A 20,114-nucleotide genomic window follows, 5' to 3' on the forward strand; every position below is an offset into this window, starting at 1 on the left:
CCGTTGATTCTTTCTGCCATTCAGTAGCTGCCTGCCTGTACAAGAGTTGCAGGGGCCTGACATTGCACCTGCAATCTGCTGATTCCAGGAGCCTGGCATTGTACTTGCAAACTGCTGATTGCAGGAGCCTGGCATTGTACCTGCAATCTGCTGATTGCAGGAGCCTGGCATTGTACCTGCAACCTGCTGATTGCAGGAGCCTGGCATTGCACCTGCAATCTGCTGATTCCAGGAGCCTGGCATTGTACTTGCAAACTGCTGATTGCAGGAGCCTGGCATTGTACCTGCAATCTGCTGATTGCAGGAGCCTGGCATTGTACCTGCAACCTGCTGATTGCAGGAGCCTGGCATTGCACCTGCAATCTGCTGATTGCAGGAGCCTGGCATTATACCTGCAATCTGCTGATTGCAGGAGCCTGGCATTGTACCTGCAACCTGCTGATTGCAGGTGCAATGCTTTACAGGATGTAAAAATAATAAATGTACATTTCTTTACCTGCAAAAAGATGTGCATTTATTATTATTTTTTTTTAAAAGGTGAACTTATCCTTTAAATAGTATTCTTAGGTTAGTGCATTTTTCACGTTATGTGCCATTTGTAATGTAAAGGACTCATTCCATTCCAGTGTGCCAAAAAAGCCCTTTCCATGGGACCCTAGTGGCAGCATTAGAATTGGGGGACTGATTTTCCAGCAGGCAGATGCCCAGCTTCTGTATTTAGCTTGCTGCATGTAGCAGAAGTCTGCCCAGAGTCTGATGCAGCATCCTCCTGCATAGAATGGGGAATCCCCACCAATGTGGTTGCTGCATTGGAAGGTTCCTCAGGAGGTGATGTTTTTATAACACAGAGACTGATCATATAATTATAGCAAATGCAGATCCTCACATTTAGCATTGCTCAGAAATATTTGTGCAAGTGCACCTTTGTGGTTTACCACAATGTCTATGTGAATAAAGCATGTAAGGATCTGATATAAAGTTTGCTAAAATGAGTGTGAATATATTGTTCACCTGAAGTGGAATTTTCTCTTTTTTAAAAAAAAAAAACTGGGGATTTGCTTTAAAAGCAATATGCGAAACCTGTTTGTCTGGCTCCATCTGGTGGTAAAGAACTATGCTTGTACACATTGCGCTTGCTAATAGTAAAATCCCTGGTTGAAGATGAGATGAAATGTATTTCTTTTATATGCTTGCTTATAAATAAGAAACTGACAATATAGCAAGAGCATGATCATATACAGTACAATGCAATGTTGCAGAATGAACCCATTTATATTTCTGCATTTAAAAATGCCTGTATTTTTAACCACTTGCCCTCCAGAGGATTTACCCCCCTTTCTGACCAGGCTGTTTTTTGCGTTACGGCGCTGCGTTATTTAACTGACAATTGCAGGGTAATGCAAAGCTGCACCCAAATGAAATTTATGTCCTTTTTTTCCTCAAAAATAGAGCTTTCTTTCGGTAGTATTTGATTGCCTGTGCATTTTTATTATTGACGCTATAAAAAAAAAAAAAAAAGACCGACAATTTTGAGAAAAAATAATATTTGTGACATTTGGCTATTAAACATGTCCAGTAAAAAAATTTATAAAATCAAATTTCGTCATACATGTATGCCAAAATGTATTCTGCTACATGTCTTTGCTAAAAAAAATTCCCAATATTTGTAAATTAATTTTAAGTAGTAATGGCGGCAATCAGCAACTTATAGCGGGACTGCGGCGGCATTTTGACACTGGGGGGAACTGACTTGGTGTCACTGACATCCCCAGTGACACCAATACAATGATCACTGCTAATAAAAAACACTGATACTGTACTAATGGCACTGGGCAGGAAGGGGTTAACATGTGGGGCAGTCAAAGGGTTAACTGTGTGCTGTTTTACTGTAAGCTGTGTGTGTGTGGTTTCAACTGTAAGCACACTGCTTTGTATGGCTCTGCTATGCAGAGCCATACAAATCAGTGTGCAGGAGCCGACAGGGTAGAGAGCTGTATTGTTTACATACAGTTCTCGCCCCCCATCGGTAATGTTTGGCGATCACCGGGTGACAGCCAAGGTCGTGAATAGTGGCGCAAGTAGGGCACGCACGCGGCTTGCGCAAACCCCCTACCTGGAAAAGCAAAATCATGTACATTTACGTGATTTTGTGCACCCCTGCCACCCTGTAGTCGTATATCGGCTATAAGGGGGTGGGAAAGCGGTTAATAAGCATTTCCAAGTATGAGATTTTAAAGCTTTCCATAAACCTATAAAGGTCATGCCATGCTTCCCTGCCTCCTCCTCCCCCCTCCTTTAAAACTGAACATCATTATTTATTTATTTAGTTATTTTAACTAAGTCATTTATTTATGCTGCAAAACAGCACTGCCATGTTTCTCTCCAAAGTAAGAATTACGTTTTTTACTCCCCGCCCCCTGCGTGTGTGCAGACTTACAGGTTCCAAGAGAGACAAGTGGCACAGCTGCACAGGCGCTGGTTTCCCTGACCATCTGTGCACATGCGGGGTTTCTCACACATACACAAGGACAGCTAGCAGGGAATTCCCAAATCTTAATTACAGAAAAGGTGCAAAGTCCCAAACCTTGCCCATCTTTGCACATACACAGAAAATCAGCTGCGCAGATGTCCCAACGGGCTCTGCCAGGACTTGAAGGCCTGTCCATACGCCATAATGGCTGCACCGGGGGGGGGGGGGGGAGATGATCCTCCTGAGAGGTGGACTGAAGTTTTGCTTTACAGCATTTTTCCATGTGTATTTTATATGCACTTTCCAGGGGGAAGGGTACAGCCTTGTACATTAAAACTAATCTAAACATTTATGTGTATGTTACATGTATTATAAATGCAGTACCATTCATCTTTCTGAAAACTGGAGCCCCCAACGGGCTCTGCCAGGACTTGAAGGCCTGTCCATATGCCATAATGGCTGCACCGGGGGGGGGGGGAGATGATCCACCTGAGACTGAAGTTTTGCTTTACAGCATTTTTCCATGTGTATTTTATATGCACTTTCCAGTGGGAAGGGTACAGCCTTGTACATTAAAACTAATCTATCGATATGACAAATGGTTAACATTGCTCAAGTCGCTTATTCTTTTGCTTTACGTATGTTTATATATATATACAGTCATGGCCGAAATTGTTGGCACCCTTGATATTTTTCCTGAAAATCAAGTATTTCACACAAAAAAGGTATTGCATTAACACATGTTTTGCTATACACATGTTTATTCCCTTTGTATGTATTGGAACAAATATAAAACAGAGGCAGAAAAGCAAATATGACATAATGTCACACAAAACCCCAAAAATGGGCTGGACAAAAGTATTGGCACCCTTAACTTAATATTTGGTTGCACACCCTTTGGAAAACATAACTGAAATCAGTCGCTTCCTATAACCATCAATAAGCTTCTGACACCTCTCACCCGGAATTTTGGACCACTCTTCCTTTGCAAACAGCTCCAGGTCTCTCTTATTGGAAGGACACCTTTTCCCAACAGCAATTTTAAGATCTCTCCACAGGTGTTCAATGGGATTTAGATCTGGGCTCATTGCTGGCCACTTCAGAACTCTCCAGCGCTTCTTTGCCATCCATTTCTGAGTGCTTTTTGACGTATGTTTGGGGTCATTGTCCTGCTGGAAGACCCAGGATCTTGGACGCAAACCCAGCTTTCTGACACTGGGCCCTACAGTGCGACCCAAAATCCTTTGGTAATCCTCAGATTTCATGATGCCTTGCACACAGTCAAGGCACCCAGTGCCAGAGGCAGCAAAACAACCCCAAAACATCATTGAACCTCCACCATATTTTACCGTAGGTACTGTGTTTTGTTCTTTGTAGGCCTCATTCCGTTTTCGGTAAACAGTAGAATGATGTGCTTTACCGAAAAGCTCTATCTTGGTCTCATCTGTCCACAAGACGTTTTCCCAGAAGGCTTTTGGCTTACTCAAGTACATTTTGGCAAACTGTAGTCTTGCTTTTTTATGTCTCTGTGTCAGCAGTGGGGTCCTCCTGGGTCTCCTGCCATAGCGTTTCATTTCATTTAAATGTCGACGGATAGTTCGCGCTGACACTGATGCTCCCTGAGCCTGCAGGACAGCTTGAATGTCTTTGGAACATGTTTGGGGCTGCTTATCCACCATCCGGACTATTCTGCGTTGCAATCTTTCATCAATTTTCCTCATCCGTCCACGACCAGGGAGATTAGCTACAGTGCCATGGGTTGCAAACTTCTTGATAATGTTGCGCACTGTGGACAAAGGCAAATCTAGTTCTCTGGAGATGGACTTGTAACCTTGAGATTGTTGATATTTTGCCACAATTTTGGTTCTCAGGTCCTCAGACAGTTCTCGTCTCCTCTTTCTGTTGTCCATGCTTAGTGTGGCACAGACAGACACACAATGCAAAGGTTAAGTGAACGTCTCTCCTTTTTATCTGCTTTCAGGTGTGATTTCTATATTGCCCACACCTGTTACTTGCCCCAGGTGAGTTTACAGGAGCATCACATGCTTGTAACATTCTTATTTATCCGCAGTTGTGAAAGGGTGCCAATACTTTTGTCCAGCCCATTTTTGGAGGTTTGTGTGACATTATGTCGAATTTGCTTTCTTTCCTCCCTTTTTTTGTTTTGTCCCAATACACACAAAGGGAATAAACATGTGTATAGCAAAACATGTGTTAATGCAATACGTTTCGTGAGAAATACATGATTTCCTGGAGAAATATCAAGGGTGCCAACAATTTCGGCCATGACTGTATGTGATTTTTCGAAATCCTGCATACTTTAACTTCAAGCCCTTGTACCCTGACATATTACATGTGCTATATTTTCCCATAGATACTCTTCATTCCAAACTTCTCCATTCCCTCTCGGATTCTTTCGGGGCTTCTGTAATATGTTTATGAGTAAATTGTTATCCTGGAATTTATTCATCTGTTTTGGCATGTTGCCACGCTATGAATACTGACAAACCTCATCGTTGGTTATTTTGTGTGTACAATAAAACCCAATAAAGCTTCTTTAAAAAAAAAAAAAAAACTAATCTAAACATTTATGTGTATGTTACATGTATTATAAATGCAGTACCATTCATCTTTCTGAAAACTGGAGCCTGCAAGATTTTTAAAAAACAACTAATATGAAAATACATTGATGAAAACAGTAAAAATGTTACAGAACTTTCCTTGCACGTAAATGGGTACTCAGTATACACAGCATAATTATGCAGTAGTGCGGTTACTATGTGGTGAATCTATTTATGCTCTATGAAGTCTGAAATGCAATTAGCATCATAAAGTTGGTGGTGAACATGATCACATGAATTTATGCACATAAAAAGAAACCCATGCTGAAAGGAGGCTGCAATAGCTGATAATGTAAATGCTATAAAACACAATATCTGCTCTTAGATGTAACCACACTTCAAAATCAAAAATACAGTAAAAACAAAAAAGCAGCTTTCACATAATAGGCGATATTGCAAATGTAAACAGTAAAAATGCAGTGCTAATTAAAAAGCATAGAAATGTCAGAAATAAAAGTCCATATAAGTCCTCAAATTAATGAAACAAATAGCAAGAGAAGATTCTGATCTCATGAGCCGTCACCATACACCCTTAGAAATGAGCCCCTTTCTGAACACTTTGACCGTATAACACAGGTCAATAGGTGCAGTGTAATAAGGAATCAGTATGGCAGGTAATCTTCAAAAGAAATCCTCTCCCAGTTATAGGATGGTTCCTCCACTTTAAAGACCTCCAAAACTTGAAGAAACTCCCATCCGATATTCAAATAAAGAATAAAGAACAAAAGCAATTCATGGTGCAGTAATTCATTAAAGTGTTGGCAGACTTGTTACAAGATCCACGTACATCAAGAATTTAAAATAACCAGCATTGAATTGAAAACGACGTGTGACATAACTGTGTTCTGGAGGGATGGCGGCCATGTTTTTGGTTTGAAACAATTTCAATTCAATGCTGGTTATAAATTCTTGATGTACATGGATCTTGAATGGATTGATGGAAGATTACCTACCATACTGATTCCTTATTACACTGAGCCTATTGACCGGAGTTATACGGTCAAAGTGTCTGGTAAGGGGCTCATTTTTTCGGGTGTATGGTGACGGCTCATGAGATCAGAATGTAAATGCTAGCTTGCTTTAAAGTGGTTCTAAAGGCAAAAGTCTTTTTCATCTTTAACGCAGTCCTCCACAAACACTTACCTGAGCCTTCTCTCAATTCAGCGCTGTTCTGTCTGCAGCAGCTCTTACCTCTGTTCCTGTAATCACAGGAGGCTCTGACAGCAAGGGAGCTATTGGCTCCTTCTGCTGTCAATCAAATCCTGTAAGGAGGAACGGGAGGCAGGGTTGAGCCGCACTTTGAATGTCTATGAATGCACACGGCTCAAGAGTGCACCCACACAAATGCCCCCATAACAAGCAGTTTGCTATGGGGGTACACAGAGAAGTGGAGGAGCAGAGAGCGCCAGCGGGGGACTCCAGAAGAGGAGGTAAGGGGTGCTCTGTGTAAAACCGTTGGGCGGAGCAGGTAAGTTTAACATCTTTTTTATTTTAGGGAAAAAAAAATCAGGTTTACAACTGCTTCAATTACTCTGACCCATAACAAGTATGCAGAAAGTCTGAGTGAAGTCCAGTGGCTTCAATCATTTCTGAGCCACTCACCTAGAACAAGTATGCAGATCTCAAGGTCTGACTTCACTTCCGATCTGCATACTTGTTCTGGGTGAGTGACTCAGAAATGACTGAAGCCGCTGGACCAGTATCCCTCCCAGGCAGCTAGTACTTTTACAATGGAAGAGAGGTCAGCAATAACAGCAGCTATATGGTCTAACTACAGATGTCCTTTTCTTAAAGGACATTCATACAGAACAAATTAGGATCAATTTAGGTTGGACACATAATGTGATCACCATGTTCCAATGTGTGTGTATAGGCAGTAATGAAAAGTCAACAAGTGATGAGCATAACATGTAAGCACAAGATACTATGTGCATGCGTGCTGGTACATGCTTTGGGAACAGAGATACTTTTTGTTTCACTCAAAAGCTGGAAGCATAGAGAATGACTTACTCTAAGACCTGGAAAACCACGAGGACCTCGGGGACCAGGCTCACCTACAACTCCTTCACCCTGAAAAATCAAGTGTTAAACAACTCAAATATGATTTACTATGGGCCAAAACACGTTAAAGCAGTATTAAACTCAAAAACAAACATCTATTATATTGTAGCTTACCAATTTGTAGATGTAATAGCTGCATTTGTTTCCTTTTTTCGACTTTCTTTATTCCATTTACAGCTGGTGATGCAGCCAGTAAGTCTGTTGTTTTTCAACAGAAAAGCTCTCTTGCAGTTACAGGGATGAGACAGACCATTTAACACTGGCAGGGGTGTTTAAAATGATCAGTTTTATCTGGAGTTTAGCTTCAATATGTTACTGTTTTTAAATCTGCTATCAAACACTCCTCTGCCCCCAGACTGAAAATGCTGCTGTCCAAATCTGCCCCAGGGCTTATTTATCCAGAGTGATGTCTTTATAATACAGGATGTGTGTTACTGGCCAGCTCAGCCCAAAATAACTTTTTAAAGTGACTGGAAAATTTGGTTTTAACTTTCAATTTTGACTGGGATTCAGCCTAATGGTAGTTTACAAGTATGTCAATATCACAGCAATTATTCAATTTAACAAACAAGAATGAGTTAATGGCTCATAGCAATTCCTCATATAACAGCGCTCCACCTCCCAACCTCAAAGGTTAGGATACAACTGCCCAGAGTGCCCAGAGGTGGAGCGCTGTTCCTTCTTTTCTTTTGAGAGGGGGCCCAGGAGCTTCTGTTTCTGTTTTCCTGGTGCAGCTTCACAGTGATGTCTTCTCTGTTCTCATGCCATGTATCATCTAAATGTGTGTTTTAAAAATGGCTGGCTTTTCTTTGGTGTTATACTGTAAACTGTAAGTGAGATACAATGATTTGAAATATTGATTATTTCAATGCGTTGTACACTATTGTAATTCTACCTATTTGCTTATAGATGTATACCCTGTTAATCTCCTGAGGAAGTAGGCAACATAGTCTATGAGATCTGTGAAGAATTTTTAATGTGTCAAGTGCATAGAAGATCTTCGGACATTCTTGTATATATCTGATGTGTGTGATACTATGCAGGAGGTATAAAGAGATAGAGGGCATGAAATAATATCTTTTTTAGTTACATGTGTAACATTGTTGTGTAGGCTTCAATTATTTAAAAAAAAATTATTTTATTAAGGATAAATATATTTATGAATTCTATAAATTAGTATTGTGTACTGGTATCTTAAAAGTCCCACCTTGTTGGATTTCTGTTGTAATTCATAACAATGAATGGCTTTTTTTGAGCCCCTGTAACATGATTTTAATACTAGTTGATCTTGCTGCCCAAAAAATGTAATGTTCTTTATTTGGTCAACTCATTATAAATAGGCTACCAATGCACATCAATGGACCACTTAAATGACATGCACATTTTAAAGACCCGTAAACGTCAGTTCACAATGATTAATGCACACAATGTCACTTCTTAAAACAAACTTTCTTCAGGCTGATTGTAACTGTAAGTTAGAATAGGTGTCCATTCAGGAAAGCAGAGCAAATGAAAATGAAATGACAAAGCACAAATTGACAATTAATGAGAAAATAAGATTTTAGCTGTTACATGTGTATCCTAAATTATATTAATGTTTATGTAATAAACACTTTTAGCAGAAAATTTTATGAGAAAAAATAAGGGGTGCAATTAAAATAACTCATATTTCTTGGAGAATAATCAGTCAGATTGCTGTCATTTACAAATTTGGAAACTATACAGACAACCAAATTTTCCTTTAATTTGTTTTCTATATTAGATTCTTATTGATTTTAGAAGATATATTTTTTAGAATTATTTTAGGTAATACATACACTCTTACCTTCTCACCCTTTATACCTGGTGGGCCTTGCTTTCCCTGAAAACATAGATAGATAGATATAATTATAGACATAAGACTAATTTAACATCCCCTTTTATCCCCTATTTTTTTTCCAGTGTTAAAAATGAGTTTTCAAAAACATTGTGCATAAATTATGTGCTTATTGAGTAATAAAAGCAGTCATATTGCATAAAGACCAGTTAAATTATTGCTACTGTGATTTAGCTGCATCTAAATGAACAACTAGCAAGACCAAAAGAAGCATTAGAAAACAGTGAATGAGATATGCCAAACGTGTAGGTCCAGAAACATTTGGGCAACAGTGTCTGCAATGTAATACTATTTCAACTGATATCAAGTTATGGGCAGGGAGACTAAAAAAAACAAAATACTTAAAAAATAATGTAGAATGTATGTTACATATGGGAATAACATTTCTGCTGACAAAAAAAACTGTATGGCTGAAAATTTTAATTTAACAGATGGTTTGGCATAAAGAAAAACGCACTAACATTCCTAACGCTGAGAGTAGTGATACTGTATTACTGAATGAAAAAGAATGTAAAAAATTGTGCAACAAAATCAAGTCAGCAAAAATGGAGCTGAAAAACAATTCAATAATAATATTAAATTGAATCACAAGCTCTACTTCTTACTTGTCAAGCAAAAACCAGACCTTTCCCATGCTTCCATCAAGTGGAAAGTACAATACCACATATTTTCTGGAGCTGTCCTAAATTCCAACCATTCAGTTAATTCTAGTGTCAGCCAATTCAAGTGAAGGGATGGATACTGCTCAACCGACCCCAGGAGTCCAATGTTGAAGAATGGCCTCAGCCACCGTATTGGCCACACGTGGCCAGTACGGGGGCTGAGTCCGTTCCTCAACACTGGACTCCTGGGGTTGGTTAAGCAGTATCCATCCCTTTACTTGTACTGGCTGACACTGGAATCGCTCGGACTCATACTCCCCTCTTCTCACTTGCCAGTGGGGTGATCCTTTTCCTTCCATCCATAGTTTAGAGCGGCACCATAAGGTATACTTTTCACTACATTCAGTAAATTCAGTTATTTGGAAATTATAGGTTTTCAAGTCTCTTATGGTCCAGCCTTCTTCCTTTTCCATTGCAACATGATTCCTAGGAAGATGTACTCATCCACTTTATTAACACAGCCTGGGCATGCACCATTGGGCATATCCTCCAACTTTGGTACAACGGTTTTTAAAGATGCATGAGAATAAAATGATGAAGGATTTTATTTTCACTATTAAGAGTACGTTTACAGTATACCTTCTGCCTGGTGATAGCCTGAGACCGGGAAACTTTATAGTTGATCCTGCAAGCCCTCCCTTTTTCTCTGAGGCTTGCACCCACATTTCTTTACACCCATTTCTTGACACCCCCTTGAAACCCCCCTTCTCTCCCACCCCTTTTCTCCCCTTCCTCGCTGTTACTGCAAACCCTTAATTGTTAAAAATGAGCTACACTCAACAGAGAACAGCACATGTTTCAAGAATGAAACACTCATACTCTTAAGATTTTCTCTAGGATCTTTATTAATGCCACCTTACAAATTTTGATGCAGAGGCTGTGGTATATCTGTTATAATATTTATAGTGTATCTTGGATGATATGCTTTCTTTGGGATGAATCTTGGTTTTAAACTTAAAGGAAAGATATATTATCATTTTATGAATAAACTACTACACTACACTGTTTGTTGCATTCCTTATGCAGCCTAAAAGCTGGTGAGTGTGCAAGGGTGCTGGTATGCAACAGCATGTGGTGATGCAAATTTTTGAATGAAGATTACTATACATTGGTGATTATTGTCACTGCTTGTAAAGAAGAGTCACCCTATAGTGGACTGTTGTGACCTGGAAGTTTTTATATTCAGAAACTCTTTTGTGAGGATTTCTTGCACTTAAATATTTTTACACTTTATTTACTTGCACCTTATTTATTGCACTAGAATAGTTTTGCTCTCTATCAATTTGTTTACATATGTATTAATGCATGTATTTAGTTATTGGCCATGCAATTGTTTACGTATTATGGATATAATGATTAACAAAAAAAAATAGCAGTCTTTCTGATAAAATTTCATTTTAAACTCCTCCAGTCTTGATAAGCCATGGATATTCCCCTGGGATTCCCTACCCTTCCTACCTCTAGTTTTTCCCCTCCCTTTACTCTACCCTATTACTGTTTCCTAGCTCTGTAGACTGTAGTTTCTTATAAACTCAAAACTCTTATTATACTTTTACCCAATTGATCACGGCTACAGTTTACATAAACTAATTTTATTAACCTGTCATGCTCAATAAGTTATATATACTGACTGCATTATTTTTCATATTTGTGGTTTGTAGGCTGCAATCTTTACCCTTGTGCTTACTTGTGATTATATTATGTTATGTTTAACCCAATCTATTTGGACTTGACAAAACCTTCCATTCCATTTTTATGTTTGTATGTTTATATTTGTTCCAATTCTGCTATTTAACGCTTTTGGAAAATAAATATTGGATAACAATATGTTTTTGCAAGACCAACCAATATCACATGACAGCTGCAAAAATATCTCAGTTGTATAAAAATGGAGATGATTAAATAGATTTACTAAAGGTTCACTTTACGAGGGAAGTTGCACTTTATATTAGAATTTTCCCCAGCGCACAGCTTATGTGGCAAAATATTACATTGCAAGGAACACCTAATCTCCTGCAATGAAAATAAAACAACATCATTTTTGTTTGCACATGATTGGATTATGGAAGTCCGCAGCACTTCACGTCATTTACTAAGCTCTGGGGAAAATACCATTGCAAAGTAAGCAGTCAGTTTGTCATACGTATATCAACCCTGCTGCCATGGTATAAGTCACTTGTAAGTCAACATCCAGAATATGGGCTCCAGTTTTAGACACCACTTGTAAAGAACACGGGGATTGTGTACAGAGTTCAAAAGTGAGCAACTATATCAAAAAGGGCTTACAAATTTCACATACAGTTTAAGGTGATAAAAGCTGTGTATGTTAAGTCTGAAAAAGATGTCTTAATGACATTAACAATGTAAATATATAGTATCTAAGGACAATACAATCATTTAGGAAATGTTTTATTGCTAGGATTGTACTAAAGACGATAGCAAATCAGTTGCACGTCAGTTTCATATGGTGTGAAGAAGGTTTTGCCTGTAAACAACTCCTAGATTTTGTTTTTTAAGATTTTTGTACCTCTTTACCAGCAAGTCCAGGAGTTCCCGGAGGTCCAAGGCTGCCATTTTTTCCCCTTTTTCCTCTTTCGCCCTAAAAAAAAGTTATAACAATAATGATAATATATCCAGTCTTGCGGGCAACATCATGAACACATCCAGTGTTAACAATTAACAGTTATGTTGCAGATACAGCATGATGATGTAATATCAGCACCAGACCTGACTACAAACTAAATGTCTATCTATACAAAATTATTTACATTAATAGACTTTCCTAAGAAGTTATCTTAAAAGAAATAATTCATACATGTTAAAACCTAACTAAAACTAAATAAACAAAATCTGTATATTAAAGATTAATTCCAGGTATGGTATATTTGTACATGCCATACCTGGCCAATGCCTCTGGAAGATGGAAATGACTGAAGTTGACTCCAGTGATCTCCACTTGCTTCTGAGTCCCATGGAAAGCATGAAGCGATGGAGACTGTGATGTCACCTCCCTTCCTTTCCACCTCGTCCAATCAGAGAACACTGCATTCATTCAGAAAGTGCAAAGCATTCTCTGAATTGCACCCATGTCAATCAGTTGACCTCCGAAATGCAGCAGGGCAGCCTTTCAGCAAGGGAAGCAGAAGCAAATAGAGATAACTGGAGTAGTAGTGTCCATTTCAGTGATCTCCAGGTTTTAGGGGCATTGATCAGGTATGGTTTTTAAAAAGTTACATTGGTCCAAGCTGGACAATGTAGCTATGTATAAAATATCCATACTGAGAATTCCTTCTTTAATTTGTATGTAGCAATACATAACAAGAATCATGTGAGCACTGCAAGGATAGGAAACATTCCTTAACCCTTTCGTACCAATGCCACTTGGCCCTTTAAGAGCTTATAGATGCAAGGAGGTGGGCATTTTGGTCATGTTAATGCTATGATTGGCTGTCACAGTGGTCACATGATCGAAAAACTCCTGATGGCAAGTATGCATTGGGAGCTTACTGATCCCTGCTGGCTACCCTGCTGGGAGCATGCAGGGAGCAAACTCTAAGCATGGTAAGCTGTTTATACAGGGCCATATCAGCCCACGCCCCCCCCTCTCCATCACGACCAACAACGCCACCATCAGCCCCACCCCGCAAGCCACAGTCCTAGGTGTCACTCTAGACTCAAATCTGTCCTTCCAACCCCATGTCCAATCGCTGGCTAACTCATGCAGGCTCCACCTCCGCAACATCTCCAAAATACGCACGTTCCTGACCCCAGACACTACTAAACAACTCATTCACTCCCTTATTATCTCACAACTCGACTACTGCAACTCCCTCCTCATCAGCCTACCTCATCATAGACTATCCCCGCTTCAGTCTATCCTGAACTCAGCGGCCAGACTCATCCACCTTACCAACCGCTCCGCATCTGCCACCCCCCTCTGTAATTCCCTCCACTGGCTCCCGATTGCCCAACGCATTATATTCAAACTACTAACACTGACATACAAAGCCATTCATAACACTGCCCCAAACTACCTCACTGACCTGATACCCAAATACCACTCAACCCGTACTCTTCGCTCCTCACAAGACCTCCTACTTTCCAGCTCCCTGGTCTCCACCTCCCACGCCCGACTTCAGGACTTCTCCAGGACTTCCCCCATCCTCTGGAACTCACTACGCCAATCCATCAGACTGTCACCTACCCTCCTCACCTTTAGGTGCACCCTGAAAACCCATCTCTTCAGGGAAGCCTATCCCACCCTCACCTAACAGCCAATCTCCTCCATTCCTCCTACCACTCCACCCCCCACAGCCACTTCCTCCTGTACCACTATCCCCTCCCTCCTAGATTGTAAACTCGAAAGAGCAGGGCCCTCGAAAATCTCGTGTATTGTTTTGTTAATGTATTGTCTCATGTACTGTCCCCACTATGTTGTACAGCTCTGAGCAAACTTTTTGGCGCTATATAAACACTGTATAATAATAATAATATGCGGCCACTCAGCGTTAAGGCCCAACCGCCGAGAGGCTGCATATATATGTACGGCCAGCGCAAAGAGGTTAAAAAGGTAAGGTAAATGGAACAAAAATACTAAAGCAATATCTTTATAAAAGTAGTGTACATTGTACTACAGTACAGCAGCTGAGCTTAACTCTTTAAAAACTGGGCCAAAGAAAAACATAGTTAGGGGTCTATGTATACATTTTTTACACAAGAAACACAAATTTCACCTGGGATTAACACATAACAACAGCAGCCAGGCAACCAAAATATGTGTTTTAATCCTTATAAAGTACAGGTCACAGACTGAAAATTAACATTTGACCCACTGTTATGATTAACAACCCTATTGTGCCTTTGCTCCATCTTTATAACTTATTCCTCTTTTACTTAACTGCTCTACACCACAATTTTTATACTAACAGGAGTTCCAGGAGGGCCGCGCATTCCTGTTGCTCCTCTTTCACCCATAGATCCAGATGTGCCAGGATTTCCTTGAATCCCTTGGATACCTTGCACCCCCAGATGCCCTTGTTCTCCTGGTTCACCCTGTGGGGGAAAATATATCACTGGTTTACTGTATATTCTGCATTAAGAACACAGCAGTAATTTAAAAAAATACATAATTGGCAAACTGAACAGTATCCCCAACTACAAAGATAATTTCCTGTCTTCAACTATGTAAGGCATTACCTTAATACCAGGAGGTCCAGCTTGTCCCACTGGCCCTCTGTGGCCAACACCTGGTTCACCCTATAGAGATAAAATAAGTTAAGTCAGGTTAGATTCCTTTTTTGGTACATAGAACATATAACCTTTTGATTCAAAAGAGACTGGTCACTTTTCTCAACCCAATACTCAGGAAGTAAGAGCATAATCATGCACCAGAGCCAATCACCACCTGCACTTCCTTCCTCTGTGCATGCACTCAACTCATGCGGGGTAATGTCACATGCCTTACTCTGCTTTACTCCACCCAACCACAACACATTTCATCTTCCACAATGTCATCAGGAGTGAAGTTCCTGGAAGAGTTTTATGAGATGATGATGTTTCCTCTTCTTTCTGCTGCTTACATACATGATGAAAGTCTCTGGATGAGCATGGAGGAGGAGATCTAATGAATTTTAACTGCACATGGGGAATCTGATGTTTGGGACCACATTGAAGAACAAACAGAAATTGTTGCATATGCACTTTATTTCGCCGGATATAAACTTGGGCTGTTTTTTGCATTTAAAGGTACTGACAGATTTGGATATTGTACAAGTCACTTTAAAAGGATTTTTTTTTTGCACAGAAAAATGGATAATGCCTATGGACATTGATGTTCAGCACTTATATTGGTATTACTATTATTAGGGTTTTTACGGTTAATGTAATATATCGATTTAATTTTTTGCATTCATATTTAGCTTGTAGTGAAAGTATAATGAATTCTGGGTATTTGATAGGCACTAAATAATAGCAGTTTATTTACCTATTGATTGCTACAAAATTAACAAGATTACATATATAATTACATAGTTAGTCTGGCCAAAAAAAAGACAAAAGTCCATCCAGTTCAACCATTAGAAAAAAAAAAGTTATAATCCTATACCCAGAGTTGATCCAGAGGAAGGCAAAAAACCCAGCAAAGCATGATCCAATTTACTCATACAGGGGAAAAATTTCCTTCCTGATCCGCCAAGAGGAAATTGGATATTCCCTGAATCAACTTTAAATATAAATGTTAGTAACTAGTTATATTCTGTGTATCCAAGAAAGAATCTTGGCCTTTTTTTAAAGCAATCTATTAACCTGGCCAGAACCAACTCTGAGGGAGTCTATTCCACATTTTCAGAGCTCTTACTGTGAAGAAACCTTTCCATATTTGGAGATTAAATGTCTTTTCCTCCAAACATAAAGAGTGCCTCCTTGTCCTCTGTGATGACCTCAAGGTAAATACCTACACCAAGTTCACTATATGAACCACTGATATATTTATACATGTTGATCATATAATATGTACCGGGGGAAATGATCTCTCTCTCTCTGGAGTCTATACCTCTTTTAATACAAGAGAGGATTTTGCTCGCTTTAGAAACTGCAGCTTGGCATTGCATGCCATTATTAAGCTTGTAATCTACAAGAACTCCCAGATCCTTCTCCACCATTGATTCCCCCCCTAATTGTACTCCCCCTAGTATGTATGATGCATGCATATTCTTAGCCCCCAAGTGCATAACTTTACATTTATCAGCATTAAACCTCATTTGCCACATAGTTGCCCAATTAAACAGTACATTGAGGTCGGCTTGTAAGGACATTATTCCACTGCACAGCTTGGTGTCATCTGCAAAGACTGAAATGGTATTTTTAATCCCAGACCCTATATCGTTTATAAATATATTAAAAAGTAAGGGTCCCAACACTGAACCTTGGGGTACACCACTAACAACCCTAGACCATTCAGAGTATGAATCATTAACCACTACTCTCTGAATACGATTTTTTAGCCAGTTTTCTATCTATTTACATACTGATTTTCCCGAGCCTGTAGACTTTACCTTACCCATTAACCATGTGTGGGGACCTGTGAAAAGCTTTTGCAAAATCCAAGTATACTATGTCCACAGCCACAGCCACCCCTCTGTCCAAGGTTTTGCTCACCTCCTCATAAAAAGAAACCAGATTGTTTGACAACTTCTGTCTTTCATGAATCCATGCTGTCTGTTGCTTAAAATATTTTTTTCCAGCAAAAACTCATCTATGTGGTCTTTTATTAAACTCTCCAGTATCTTCCCAACTATAGATGTTAAACAAACAGGTCAATAATTACTTGGTAAAGATTTTGACCCCTTATAAATATAGGCACCATATTGGCCTTACGCCAATCCAGTGGTACTATGCCAGTCATTAAAGCGTCCCTAAAAAGTTGAAACAATGGTTTGAAATGACAGCGCTCAATTCTTTAAGGACCTGTGGGTGTAAGCCATCCAGTCCAGGTGCTTTATTCACCTTTATTCTGTCTAAATATTTTTGGATCATATCAATTGTGAGCCAATGTGGATCATGTGGAGCTGTGTCAATACCATGCCCATTATGGACAAGAGCTCCCCCATGCTCCTTTGTATACACAGAACTGAAGAAGGTATTTAATAAATTTGCCTTCTCTTTGTCTCCAGTCACCCACTATAGATTGTTTTGTAAAGGCCCTACATGCTCGGACTGGACCTTTTTACTATTAATATATTTGAAGAATTTTTGGGGGTTTGTCCTGCTATCTTTTGCAATCTGTCGTTCGTTTTCAATTTTTGGGGCCTTTATTTCCTTTTTGCATATTCTGTTATATTCTTTGCAATGTTAAACGATGATAGCGTTCCTTCATTTTTATATTTAATAAAAGCTCTTTTCTTATTTATAGCTTTTTTAACTTTGGCCGTAAGCCACGTAGGATTGGTTTTTAGCCTTTTGAACTTGTTGCTCATGGGAATATATTTTGCAGTGTGTTCACATACAGTCTGTTTGAAGAACTCCCATTTCTGTGTTGTGTTCATCGATGCCGATACCAACAGCCCAGAAATGTTCTGGCTATTATATCTTATATTGGTATTATTATTATTAGGGTTTTACCTATTAATTTAATATATCAATTTAATAATTGTCATTCATATTTAGCTTGTAGGGAAAGTATAATGAATTCTGTGTGGTTGATAGACACTAAATAATATCAGTTTCTTTACCTATTGATTGGAAAAGTGCTAAAAAGTAACACGATTACATACCAACAGCCCAGAAATGTTCTGGCTATTAGATCATTGTGCATGTAGGGTGCTTGGTAGGGGTCAAAAGTGGTTCTAGACACCCCTTTAAAACACGCATATGAGGCTTCTTAAAGACATTCGTAATACACATACAGTAAGTGCACCAGAATATAACCTATCCTTTCAAGCTGAATTTTAGGTGAATATAAAAACACACATTTTCTTCACTTATTGACTGTTTCAAAATTCATTAAACATATTTTTACACACAGCTGGCATACAGCTGGCAACAGTACCCTTATTTCTTTTTGCAGTAGCCGCCCCTAATATCCAGCACTTTTGTTCCCAGACTGAAAAAGGGAAGGTCAGAACTATAAGCCTTTGCTTCATTGCACAGTTCTATTCTTTCAACGTGTAGAAATTCTTAAGAGAAGGAAAGAGCAGAGAGAAGATCTTATCTATCTACTGCTGCAATCATTTTATTTTTGTCTAATCATTGATTAGGACAGGTCCTGGATTAGACTGTATTGCAGTGTATTGTGTATAAGGCCTGGTATGCAAGCACCTCAGTCTAAGTATATTATTATTTTGTGTTTCACCTTTTGCTTGCGGCTTAGACTGTGTGCTCTGGCTAAGGGTGTTGTCACAGTCCCACAAGATAACATACTTTAAAGTAGTGGTCAGAAGCTGAAGTCGCAGAGAGAGTAATCTGAGATATGTAGCTGAGGGTCAAGATAGGCAGCAGACAAAAGGGTAATCAAATAAACATGGCCAAGGGCCAGGATGGGCAAAAGAAAAGAGAGCAATCTGATAAATATAGCAAAGGGTCAGTCCAGAAACAGTAACACAGAAGACACTTGATCAGCCAGGAAACACTGCCACCAGCACTGAAGTACAAGTTAATGATGCCCAAATAGGATGCCTCCTGAGCCATAGACCAATCCCATAGCTGGGCATAAACCAAAGAAGCAGGAATCCAGGAACATTCCTCAGTGCCATAACTTTTCTAATGCAACAAGTACTGGAGAGAATTCTTTACCTGCTATCAGTCAATCTTTTTGCATCATATTCTTCCAGACTGTCAACGAGTACCAAAGGTCAAGAGGTCACAAAAATAAATGGATACCCTGGTTTCAGTATGAAAACATGAAATTCATCACTGGGTATCTCCAAAGAGTTACCCACCCAGACGTTGGAAGCCATGCGACAATGGGCATAGCAGCATTTATTTGAGCAGCAGCTGTGGACGTGAATTTACCCTTGACTGAATGCGTAATTTGAGAGAAGCTTCATACAAGGGAGTTGGCCCCAGGAACAGTGGAAGACAAAATGTAAAACTCGCCAACTTAGTTTAAATGGTGAGCAGCCAGTGTCTGCTTGAATATATTATTAAGTGTTCTTGCATAGCAAGGAACACTTATTGTTATCTCACAAGTATATTCTTATTCTTATTAAGTGTTCTTGCATAGCAAGGAACACTTATTGTTATCTCACATATATATTCTTATTCTTATTCTTATTATAGCCATATTTGCCACGCTAACTCCTCCCACAGTTTTTACACTACAAAGACAAGTAATATATCAAAACGTGCGCATTGATCCCGATCGGATTGCTATTACTTTGTAGAACGTTTCGCCGAATCGTTCAAGAAATATCGCGGTTTTTGCGGCGAAATTTTCCCATAGGAATGCATTGAGCAGCACAGCACAGCTAGAGTGTGCAAAGGAAAAATCAGAAAAATCAGAACATGATTTGTAAACTGCCATCACTCTTTCATTTTCAAGCTCACCTACACATATCTTATATCAAAACGTTCAGCTAACCCTGCTGTCACTAAAAATGTTCACGGCTAAGCCATACTCCTGATAGTTTTCAGAATATGACCATTTGTTTGCACATCACCCCTCCCATTGACTTTCATTGAAACTCCACTCTAGACACCAGACATTTTAAGGGACGTTTTTAAACTGCGACTGTGCCTTCATTTTTAATATTGCAGAGACATACTATACATCAAAATTTAGGCCTTTTTCTTGTGATTGTCGCAATATAAACCTTTTCACGGTAGCATTTATACTTTTAAAACTACAAGCGTTTGAAAATGGCAATCGCCAGTGAACTTGGCAAGTTTAAACAGCCTGTTTAGAGCAGACCTTCTCACACACCTGTGAC

At 39.3% G+C, this 20,114-nt stretch overlaps 1 protein-coding gene across 1 annotated transcript in view; it reads right to left on the reverse strand.

Moving 5' to 3' along the window:
* LOC149462377 (uncharacterized) overlaps positions 1 to 20,114 on the reverse strand; it is a 459,390-nt gene that overhangs the window by 145,999 nt on the left and 293,277 nt on the right. The window contains exons 76-80 of the mRNA XM_089676871.1: positions 14,887 to 14,946; positions 14,617 to 14,742; positions 12,218 to 12,289; positions 8,978 to 9,013; positions 7,102 to 7,161 (exon numbers count right to left, since the gene is read on the reverse strand). Of these exons, the coding sequence (XP_089532997.1) occupies positions 7,102 to 7,161; positions 8,978 to 9,013; positions 12,218 to 12,289; positions 14,617 to 14,742; positions 14,887 to 14,946 (354 nt within the window). The remainder of the gene's footprint in view (positions 1 to 7,101; positions 7,162 to 8,977; positions 9,014 to 12,217; positions 12,290 to 14,616; positions 14,743 to 14,886; positions 14,947 to 20,114) is intronic.

Source organism: Staurois parvus, unplaced genomic scaffold, assembly GCF_062004578.1.
Source record: "Staurois parvus isolate SC_StPar_1 unplaced genomic scaffold, SC_StPar_1.0 ptg000175l, whole genome shotgun sequence".
Lineage (NCBI taxonomy): Eukaryota > Metazoa > Chordata > Amphibia > Anura > Ranidae > Staurois > Staurois parvus.